Raw genomic sequence first — 12,117 nt, 5'->3', positions numbered from 1 at the left:
AAAATCTCATATATTTGGACAGCGTTCAATATCTTTTTTCAGGATTTAATTTCGTCAAAGCAAACTTATCATTCAGTGTCTATTCAGTGCAAGTCATTAGGGCAAGGTATAGACCAAAATACTGTATTCTCAATTGTCGTGCTCCATAAGGTTTCCAGTGTGCTAAAATTCACTTCAGTTTTGTGTATACAGTATGAACAAAACAATATATTGTATCTGTATTCTAAAAGTGTTGCACTGATTCCAATTTACCGATTGCAACCGATACTGATTACGGCACCTGGCTGTGTGTTATTGGCCGATGCCGACACTGTTGCGATATGTTTTTCGAGAAAAAAAAAAAAGATATCTAATTATATTTTCTTTTAATACTTATTTACTACATACTCACTTGAAGGTTAGGTACGGGTAGTGCCCGGAACATGAACGAGTTCCCTTCCTACACTGGCGTTGTAACCCGAATTTCCACATAAATTGGAATCAATCCTGTAAGTACCACTAAATACCCCCTAAATCTCAAAATAACCATCCAAAAACATGTATTATACATCATTGTACTGTCCTCGCCAAGACGTTGTACCTAAGTCCTAGCTCGACAAGGAGCTAAGTTGTAATCTTTCCTCTCTCTCTCTCTCGCTCTCATAAGATACTAACAAATACGGATTGTACTGATACCAATACTAATACTGCAAAACTAGTATTTAATACGCAGTTATATATACAGTGATATATTACATACGGTGTTTTTATATACGTATTCAGTGTTTTGTATTGTATATATGAAAAGCAGGAAACCCATCTCATCTTATATACGTTCTTAAAAATCAATTTTTAAGAGCTTTTTGTTGTTCATATTTATAGAGCTTTTCGAGGCTGCTTTTCTGTATAGATTACAGCTCCTACTATTCACAGGGCATGGGTACAATGCCCAACCTCCAAAACTGAATAATTGATAACCACTGAAAATGCATCGGACCCCCGCCCCCCAAACATTTCTTGAATAAATACTGATAAAGCGCCAGTACTTGGCTTCAACAGGTTGTTTTTTTCAAAAGGAAGAAACAGAGGGCTCCACAACAAACTGTACTCGTTGTTTTTGGAACGTACAGCATGGAGCATATCTCCTCTCTTGTGCTTTTGAAGTGCAGTAAAAAAGTATGAATTGTCATTTAGTGTCTTCACTGATGGAGACTCGTTCTCCAAATCTTAATGAGCTTGTTTACCTCAAATGAATGCATTCAATCTCCTCCGTGACAGGCAAGGATGAAGTCCTTAAATCCTGTTCATCCACAGTCCTACTGGGAGCGTATGTTGACCTCCATCTTACCAGCACAATTTTTTTCAGATAATTTACAGTGTTGTTCTTGACACTGACAAAGCAGAAGGTATTGATCATGCTGTTGCTCATCGCGAGGCATTCAATGATGTAAAAGATCACAAGAGAATTCTTCTGGCGAGAGATTAGTGTCGGGTGGAAGTCCCGCAGGATGGTGAAGCCATAGTACGGACCCCAGCACAGGATGTAAGCCAGTAAGATCCCAATGAGGACCATCACGGTTTTGCGGCGACATCGAAGCCGCTTCCTTATCTGCTCCGTCTGAAAACCGGGCACCTTCTTGAACCAAAGTTCCCGAGAAATTTGGGTATAACACATCGCCATGACGATCACCGGCCCGACAAATTCCACAGCGAAGATGAACAAAAAGTAGGAGCGGTAGTAAGCTTGTTGGTCCACGGGCCAGATCTGAGCACAGAAGACTTTGTGAGTGGTCGGATTAGTGCCTCCGTGAGGGTACATGGTCTCTGAGGCAAAGTAAGCTGCGGGGATTGAGATGAGAATGGGAATGATCCATACTCCAGTGATCAGGCAGTAGGCTGTTTCATACTTCATTCGAGGCCTCAGTGGATGAACGATGGCCATGTACCTGAGAGCATAGACAATATTAAGTTGAGACGGTGTTTGCATGTGAAAAATGTTTCACAGCAAGCCTCTTCAGAACAACTCAATGATTTGATCCTAGCCAATCTAAAAGAGTGTTTTAGCTGTGTTATGTCTCGTTATAACTCTGATGCCTTGCGACCGAGAATAAGCTTTCAGACACTTTTTTGTAGTTAACCTCACAAGTCTTCATTCTCTGCCAAATGCAGCAAAACAGACGTGGAGCACAACACAGCCTCCTTTATGTTGCAAAATAAGGACAGTATAGTTGTCCTTGATCACTGTGGGTTTAACAGAGAAGTACTAACACTTTTTACGATGTTTAGAAATATGAATTTTTATTATCGTAATTTCTGAACTATAAAGCGCACCTGATTATAAGCCGCAAGAGCCAAATTTCACATAATTTTAGCAATGAATCCACATACAGTGGGGAGAAAATGTATTTGATACACTGCCAATGGGTTATCCCATTGGCAGTGTATCAAATACTTGTTCTCCCCACTGTATATACCGTACTTGACTATAAACCACAGGTGACCATATCTTAACATTGGATATTTACATAGCTGTTATACAAAAATATTTTATTGATCAAAAATATATTGATGAACCAGATAAACATGCATCAACATCACCAACTCATGTTGTCTGAATGCTTAAAAACAAACTTAAAAAAAAAAAAAAAAAGATACATCATCCATTTTAATTTGCCTATTTTAAATTTGAAGAGTATGAAATCCTCCTAAAACCTGTTAACATCTAGCGCTAGCCCTTATATAGCAGCTATGTTGTAGCATACTGTGGCAATAAAGTCCTCTGAATGCCAGTTGAAAACAGCTAATCAACGCTAGCATTGTGGTCTCTTGTCGTAGCAAATAATGGGTGGCCATTCATTTAAAATTGTTATTTTGTCGCTGCAAATAGTATCAGATGGAGCCATATTCATCTATAAAATTCAGGGTTTTTGGGTAAGTCTGACGAGCTTCTGGCAAGCTTTATTGGTGCTAGTGTAGCGGCTGAGAGCTATGTGATGGCAAAATTTGGAAAGCCATTCTTTTAAAATGATTATTCAATAATTTTATTTTTAACAAGAAAATTTGATGCTCATTTGTCAATAAATAAATAAATAAAATCGATGAATAAGCCACTTCCTTATAAAAGGCGCAGGGTAGAAACTGTGTGAAAAAAGTAACGTTTTTTTGTCCGAAAAATACGGTAAGTAATGTATTTATTTATTCTATAAACGCATTTGTAAATGAAGTAGCTTGTTTTATAGTTTCAAGAGGCAAGACTGAACATAGCAAAACCTACTGTAAATGGCACAAACATTCACTTTTGCTCTCCACAGTCAGCCTATTGAATCAACGCAACTGGATACCACCTCATCCTCAAAATATGTATTTCTTTACGGCAGTTTGGTTGAAATTGCATCAACATAATCTTCTATGCAGTGAACCACACATGTGGTTCTGCTGTCGCAATACAAAAGTTCATGATACATTTCTTAAAATAAAATCTGAACTGCTTTTAACCTGGTAAAGAAAACATGCTTTTCTTGGATTGTTTTAAGTAGTTTCATGTCAGTTAATAAAAAAGTAACAGTGGAGAAAAAAAACAAATACTATTGATTATTCTGCAGTTGCGTCAACTAAATTTTACAGAATTCCCTCATTTACATGACACATTTACGGTAATGTGTTTTTAACGAATCATCCATCAGCTTCCTTTGCAAATCAGTAAGACTGATTTCTGTATGTTCTGCTCATTATCTTTTAATGTAGAAACAACATACTGTGGGCATCATTAAAAGACAATTCCCACCGTGTCTGTCAAAATAACGATATAACGTGTAGATTGAGTGTTTTTTAATTACGTTTAGTCTTCAGTATAAACCCTTCTTAAACAAGGAGAAAGGGGAAAAGGAAAGAACAGGGCAGAATACCGACACAACGCAGCTAGAAATGCAAGATTGTGGACAAGCACAACGGGAGTCATTGAACATATCCTTTCTCACATTTTATGGTCATAAATTTCCTCAAATATAAAGACGATAAATGTGATTGCAAGTATGTAAGTGACAACTCTTACTTTGACAATTGTAATCAGGGTTCAAATATCTTGTCAAGCTTGTCAAAAGTCCAATAAGAGTGCCAGAAAAAAACACGTTTTTCAAATTTTGACCCAAGTGGTTTAAGCTCTCACATTTTGTTCGTTTAGTTACAACACAATTTCTAGCATCAGTAAAAAAAAAAAAAAAGACAGAGAAGAAACAGAGAATTATTTTGACAATTTAGAGAATTCACATACAGACACAACATTTAAAAACACAAATAACTGTTTTTTATGTCTAACAACAAAAAATATTCAAACAGATATTGCAGGTCAGTACTAAACATGTGCCATTACCAGTTTCAAGGTATACCATGGGATGAAAACATCAAGGTTTCAAAAACGTAAAAATTTTTTCGTCATACCGCCCCTAAAGTATTACCGTAATTTCCCGAATATAACGCACACTTTTTTTCCCCAAAATCAACTTGTAAAATCATGGTGCGCATTATAAACGGGTACATGGATGGAAACACAAATATATATATATTATATACTGTATATATACATATATATACTGTATATATACATATATATAAAATATATATATATACTGGACTGTCTCAGAAAATTAGAATACACAATATTCTAATTTTTTGAGACAGTCCTGTGTATATATACAGGACTGTCTCAGGAAATTAGAATACACAATATTCTAATTTCCTGAGACAGTCTACTGAGACAGTCAGGAAATTAGAATATTGTGTATTCTAATTTCCTGAGACAGTCCTGTATATATACACAGGACTGTCTCAAAAAATTAGAATATTGTGTATTCTAATTTTCTGAGACAGTCCAGTATATACACACACACACACACACACACACACACACACACACACACACACACACACACACACACACACACACACACACATACATATATACAGTGCCTTGCAAAAGTATTCGGCCCCCTTGAATCTTGCAACCTTTCGCCACATTTCAGGCTTCAAACATAAAGATATGAAATTTAATTTTTTTGTCAAGAATCAACAAAAAGTGGGACACAATCGTGAAGTGGAACAACATTTATTGGATAATTTAAACTTTTTTAACAAATAAAAAACTGAAAAGTGGGGCGTGCAATATTATTCGGCCCCTTTACTTTCAGTGCAGCAAACTCACTCCAGAAGTTCAGTGAGGATCTCTGAATGATCCAATGTTGTCCTAAATGACCGATGATGATAAATAGAATCCACTTGTGTGTAATCAAGTCTCCGTATAAATGCACCTGCTCTGGGATAGTCTCAGGGTTCTGTTTAAAGTGCAGAGAGCATTATGAAAACCAAGAAACACAACAGGCAGGTCCGAGATACTGTTGTGGAGAAGTTTAAAGCCGGATTTGGATACAAAAAGATTTCCCAAGCTTTAAAGGAGCACTGTGCAAGCCATCATATTGAAATGGAAGGAGCATCAGACCACTGCAAATCTACCAAGACCCGGCCGTCCTTCCAAACTTTCTTCTCAAACAAGGAGAAAACTGATCAGAGATGCAGCCAAGAGGCCCATGATCACTCTGGATGAACTGCAGAGATCTACAGCTGAGGTGGGAGAGTCTGTCCATAGGACAACAATCAGTCGTACACTGCACAAATCTGGCCTTTATGGAAGAGTGGCAAGAAGAAAGCCATTTCTCAAAGATATCCATAAAAAGTCTCGTTTAAAGTTTGCCACAAGCCACCTGGGAGACACACCAAACATGTGGAAGAAGGTGCTCTGGTCAGATGAAACCAAAATTGAACTTTTTGGCCACAATGCAAAACGATATGCTTGGCGTAAAAGCAACACAGCTCATCACCCTGAACACACCATCCCCACTGTCAAACATGGTGGTGGCAGCATCATGGTTTGGGCCTGCTTTTCTTCAGCAGGGACAGGGAAGATGGTTAAAATTGACGGGAAGATGAATGCAGCCAAATACAGGAACATTCTGGAAGAAAACCTGTTGGTATCTGCACAAGACCTGAGACTGGGACGGATATGTATCTTCCAACAGGACAATGATCCAAAACATAAAGCCAAATCTACAATGGAATGGTTAAAAAATAAACGTATCCAGGTGTTAGAATGGCCAAGTCAAAGTCCAGACCTGAATCCAATCGAGAATCTGTGGAAAGAGCTGAAGACTGCTGTTCACAAACACTCTCCATCCAACCTCACTGAGCTCGAGCTGTTTTGCAAGGAAGAATGGGCAAGAATGTCAGTCTCTCGATGTGCAAAACTGATAGAAACATACCCCAAGCGACTTGCAGCTGTAATTGGAGCAAAAGGTGGCGCTACAAAGTATTAATGCAAGGGGGCCGAATAATATTGCACGCCCCACTTTTCAGTTTTTTATTTGTTAAAAAAGTTTAAATTATCCAATAAATTTTGTTCCACTTCACGATTGTGTCCCAGTTGTTGTTGATTCTTGACAAAAAATTTAAATTTGATATCTTTATGTCTGAAGCCTGAAATGTGGCGAAAGGTTGCAAGGTTCAAGGGGGCCGAATACTTTTGCAAGGCACTGTATATATATATATATATATATATATATATATATATATATATATATATATATATATATATATATATATATATATATATATATATATATATATATATATATATATATATATATATACGTATATATATATATACCGATTTTTTTTATTGACACGGCCACGTTGTGATGAAGAAACGTATGGGGCGATCCGTTGCTGACCATCACGGTACGTGATGTCACCATTTTCCTCAAACATTCGTCAAACTTGGCCCCCATAAATCCAGTTCCCTCCCTGTCTCCGCTGGCGTGCCCCAGGGCTCTGTCCTGGGGCCGCTCCTCTTCATCATCTACATTCTCCCCCTCGGTTCCATCTTCCGTAAACAGAACATTCACTTTCACTGTTACGCGGATGACACCCAGCTCTACATATCCTCAAAACCAACCGCCTCCCTCCCACCTTCCTCCCTCACCCTCTGCTTAGATGACATTAACTCCTGGTTCTCCTCCAACTTCCTCCTACTTAACAGCTCCAAAACGGAAGTCCTCTTAGTTGGAACCACCGCAACACTCTCTAATGTCCATAAATTCTCTATTACCATCAACAATTTACCGATCTCTCCTTCGTCTCAGGTTAAGAGTCTGGGTGTCATCCTCAGCAGCACGCTTTCCTTCCGGTCACATATAAACAGCATCACCAGATCAGCCTATTTCCACTTTCGCAACATTTCTCGCCTCCTCCCTTCTCTCACCCGCCATACCGCTTCCACCCTGGTCTGTAATCTAATAACCTCCTGGCTCGATTTTTGCAACTCACTGCACTGCACTCACTCGGTCTCCCTAACAAGTCCCTCCAGAAAATGCAGCTCCTCCAGAACTCAGCAGCACGCCTCATCACTCGAACCCCCGCAACACACCACATCACCCCCATCCTCTGTCAACTTCACTGGCTTACCGTCAAACAAAGAATCAACTACAAGATCCTCATCATCACCTTCAAAATACTCCATACCCTGGCCCCTCCCTACCTTTGCGATCTCCTCCGTCTAAACAATCCAACCCGTTCACTTCGCTCTACCACTATTCTTCCCCTCTCCCTCCCCCGTGTCCGCCTTTCCACCTTTGGTTCCAGAGCTTTTAGTCATTGCGCCCCCAGCTCTGGAACTCCCTACCCCCTGATCTTCGCAGCATATCTACCCAATCACTTTTGAAAAATCTAGACTGAAAACACACCTGTTCACTCCTTCTTACCCACCATAACCCCTAGCTCTGTTATATTTTTACTTCTTTTTATTGTGCTTTTAATTTTTTATCCTTTTAATACCTCTTTATCGTACTGTGATTCCATGTCTCTTGTGAAGTGTCTTTGTGTGTTTTGAAAAGCGCTCTAGAAATAAAATGTATTATTATTATTATTATTGTGTTTTGGTAATACTTAGCTCTGATCGGCCGAATTATTTCGTCTGTGTTAAATTCTGCTTTTTTTCACTCTTCATAAAGCACAGAATTTAGTTTCTGGAACTCATTTGAGTCAACGTTTATTGCAGCTCTGCAACTCAGACCATAACAAACGTAACAACACATTCCTTCCTGTGTCCGTCAACTATATCTGTCCCTTGGGAAACTCAAACCCAAATAACAATACTTCCTATTGTTACTGTCGTGTCAACAGTGATGAGCTCTCTCGGATTTCCGACTTACGTTCTCACTTTCATTTTACCGTATTAATCCACGGAAGAAACATTTATTCATCATGATGAAATGGGCAAGTTATACAGCAGCCTTTAAAAGAAAAGTCACATCTGTTTTGTTTTCTCCTAGATTCTGGTAAGTTGGAGAAGTTGTCAAATCATATTATTACTGTAAATATTGTCAGTTTATGGTAATGTTTTGAACTACCAATGTGCTATGCTTGTGCTGTGTTTCACCAGACAGTAAAATGACATTTCTGTATCTGTACACAAGCTCTGTTTTCTTGTATTCTTCTATTTATTGGTGCTAAAATTAGGGTACGCGTTATAAACGCGTACAATAATTTCCCCTAGATTTTACAACTAAATTTGGGGTGCGCATTATATATGGGTGCGCCTTATATTCGGGAAACTACGGTAGCTATTTTTATGTCCCAAAAATGCATGGAGAAATCCCTCGCTTGCAGTTGTAAGGCTCAACCCTCCAGCACCGGTTGTTGCTCAGTGTCAGTTAGTCCGCTGTGCTAAACGATGGCTGGAGGAGGTCAAACTCGTGAACCTTTTCCCCCATCGTAGAAAATTAAACCGCTGGTATGGGAATACTTCGGCTACAGAAAAGTTACAGACGGCCGGGGCTTAGAGGAGGAAGGTTAACCAATATGTAAAACATGTTTGTGGAGGGTGGCTGCCAAGGAGGCAATACCTCCAATATGATTTCACATTTATACAAAATGAAAGGTTAGTAAACACTGTCATGAATGTTTCCCACCAGCTACGAGAGTTAACTCCAGCATGTTTAGTGTGTCTAGTGGTAGTAAAACTTGTTTCTTTTCTCTCTGGCAACTGTCTGTGTTGAGAAAGAGAGTGAGTGTATAATGTAAACATGATACAAGTCATACACGCATGCTTTTTATGGAAAATAATTCAATTATTTTTGTTCTGATCATAATAATGTTGAGTTGTGGGTGTGTGTTTAGGCCAGGGGTGGGCAAAGTATTTCACAAAGGGCCGCAGTGGGTGCCTGGTTTTGTTCATACCCATCATGAGGACAGCCGTTCACCAGTCTGTGTCTTACAAGTGCAATCACTTGATGGCAGTCAGTTTTCACAAAAACTTCACTCATTAAAACTGTCTGTGCTGAATCAGTTGGAACAAAGACCAGGACCCACTGCGGCCCTCGAGGACTGGTTTGCCCACCCCTGGTTTAGGCTCACCTAAAGGACTGCATTTATTTTAAATTTTAGTTAAAATATTCATTCATTCATTCATTTTCCATGCCGCTATTTTCCTCACAAGGGTCGCGGAGGTGCTGGAGACTATCCCAGCTAACTATGGGCAGTAGGCAGGGTACACCCTGAACTGGTTGCCAGCCAATCACAGGTAGTTAGAATATATTTATTTTTTGTTTTAACTTAAGATTATACTTATGTTCCCATTTGCTAATATGTTTTGGAAAAATAGATATCCTGTTCAATGGAAAAAACGTTTTTGGTTTTTTTTAAAACACAGATATCTCAAAGTAGCACATTTTAGAGCTGTAATTGCAATACCACGATACAGTGAAACCGTGATATTTTGGCTTAAGGTTATCATACGGTCAGAATATTATACCGGCACATGCCTGGTCAGTGCTACAACAAAAACGGACCATTTCATGCAACATTTCTCAAAGTCGTTACCTGTCCACTGCAATAGCGAGCAGGGCGTTTGTGGACACATAAAGGGATACGGTGCGAAGATAGTTGACAGACGCGCACAGCACCAACCCGTGATCCCACGACAACTGCTTGACCACATAGTAATCGACCAGGAAGGGACAGCACACGACCGCCACCAAGAAGTCTGAGATGGCCAAATTGGCGATTAGCAGGTTGGTGAGGTTGCGCAGCTTCTTGTAGCGCATCAATGTGGCGATAAAAATAAAGTTTCCCAATCCGCATACCAGCATGATGCAGACGAGGACCACGGCGATGATTATGGTGGCGATGAAGAAAACCAGACCCTGTGTGGTGTCTGGGATCTCATCGGGTGGAATGCCATAGTCCAAGTCGTAGTTGTTGTCCATGTAATGATCCAACTTGTCAGCAGAAGATGCCGTCAACAGGTGGCTGATGTTTGACTCAGGCATTGTGTTTGGGAAAAGCTTCCATTTACAAAATTAGGAGACGAATAATGACTCGCTGAGGTGAAACATGGCAACGACTCCTTTGGTCACTTCACACGAGGGCCACATTTTGGAGTAGGTGACGCATCGTTGAAGAGTCACCTTCACCTAGAAGAAAACGTCGGACACATTATTCAACACCAGGTGAGGATTCACATCATCACCATACAAATTACACTGTCCGAGTCCTTCAGCACGTTATCGAGGATGGCAGGTGGTGCCGCCCCTACGAATATGTCTGGAAACTGGAGCTGAGGTCACTATGGCGAAAAATTATGCAGTTTAATGTGACCTTGTCTCTTTATCGCAAGGCAGTATCACATGAATGAACTGACAAAGCCCACTTGGATGAGAGGAACTTCTTTAAAGACGAGCAGAAAAGTCCGGTTGCTATTGTTTCAATGCCTAGAAAATGAAATGAGCTGGAGGAATAGTAGGCACCCAATAGTTCAGTATGTAATCTGTATATTTTTTCATTATGTTTTGACTGTGCAAAGATTTGCACAGTACATTGTACATTTAAAAATTATTTTCTGCATTATTAAACAGATGTTATCAGTATTTTAAAAAAGCTGAAATTAAAAGGAAATCTGAATATTTACTTTGCCAATCCATTTACAGTGCACACTCCTGAAGTATACAGGATCGAGTATGTCTCTCGCTTGGCACTGGCAAACAATTTTTATTGTAAAAGATTAACTGATAAAACCTGGTATTTTGACCAACGCGCAGTTCCACACTCAATATTTGGAAAATTGAACAAACTAGTTACAGATAGTCGACAACTCGTGAAAATAAATTGTAGAGAAGTGCAGAACTGAATTTTCCAGTAGTGCTCAGTCCTGGGTTTTGGTGCAGCTGAATTAGAGAATTATACTGAGCAAATATCCTGTGGTGTGGCATATGTTAAGAGCGAGTGTCCTTGCATTATACGCTCAGGAGGTGGCTAATGTTAATATCCTGGGCATTATTATGACCCGACAATAGAGTGGATAATGTTTCCATCAGTCCAATGGCACTTGTGGAAGGCCCTTAAAACCTCAGCTCAGCTCATTTGTAAAAAGTGAATTTGGTTTCAGTAGGGACAAGAAAACTGGTAAATTATAAAAGAGTTGATAGATGCAACAACATTGTAATTCCTTATGTATCAGGTCTATTTGCATGAAACGTAGAGCAAGTTTTGACCTGTGAACTAGAGTCGGGCGGTTTATCGAAAATTTACCGTTACCGAGATTGTTCACGATGACCGACGTAATTTTGACTATGTCGGTAAATTCGTTTTTTTTAAGGAAACGAAAAAAATGAAGTCTTTTCTTTGACTATGTGTTGTTCGGCTATGCTGATTACCCTTTAAGAAAGCCAGTGTGCTTGCATGTGAAGTCATGTGGCTATCAGGAAATCAAACAAACAGAAGCACGGTACACTGACACTAGCGGCTAACGTTACAAGTGAACGTAATGGAGTCGGATAATAGTGAAACGGTTACTGGTAGCCAGGCCACATGAATTTTGAGTATAGCATTAGTCGACGCTCATAGTGTGGTGTTGGTGCCAAGAAAGAACTCGATGTCAGATGTCTGGAAAAATTTTGGATACGAGAAGGACGACAAACCATGGAGCTCATCAGTTTGACGGTCACTTTTATAGACAACATGTGGGAGCTGCTGGATACAGCCTGTTTCTTGGACGACCACACAGGTGAAATGATCGCTCCGGCACTGAAAAAAATG

General features: G+C 39.6%; 1 protein-coding gene across 1 annotated transcript; it reads right to left on the bottom strand.

Moving 5' to 3' along the window:
- Nucleotides 1–1,047: 1,047 nt before the first annotated feature.
- prokr1b (prokineticin receptor 1b) lies at nt 1,048–10,352 on the bottom strand. Its single transcript, XM_057849053.1, has 2 exons — nt 9,904–10,352; nt 1,048–1,925 (listed from the first exon to the last, which is right to left on the bottom strand). The coding sequence occupies exons 1-2, from the start codon at nt 10,350–10,352 to the stop codon at nt 1,220–1,222; spliced, it is 1,155 nt and encodes a 384-aa protein (XP_057705036.1). The 3' UTR covers nt 1,048–1,219.
- Between the last annotated feature and the right edge of the window lie 1,765 nt (nt 10,353–12,117).

Source organism: Corythoichthys intestinalis, chromosome 10 (assembly GCF_030265065.1).
Source record: "Corythoichthys intestinalis isolate RoL2023-P3 chromosome 10, ASM3026506v1, whole genome shotgun sequence".
In the NCBI taxonomy this organism is placed as follows: domain Eukaryota; kingdom Metazoa; phylum Chordata; class Actinopteri; order Syngnathiformes; family Syngnathidae; genus Corythoichthys; species Corythoichthys intestinalis.
Note: the sequence above shows the minus strand (reverse complement) of the source record. Positions and strands in the feature narration are given on the sequence as shown.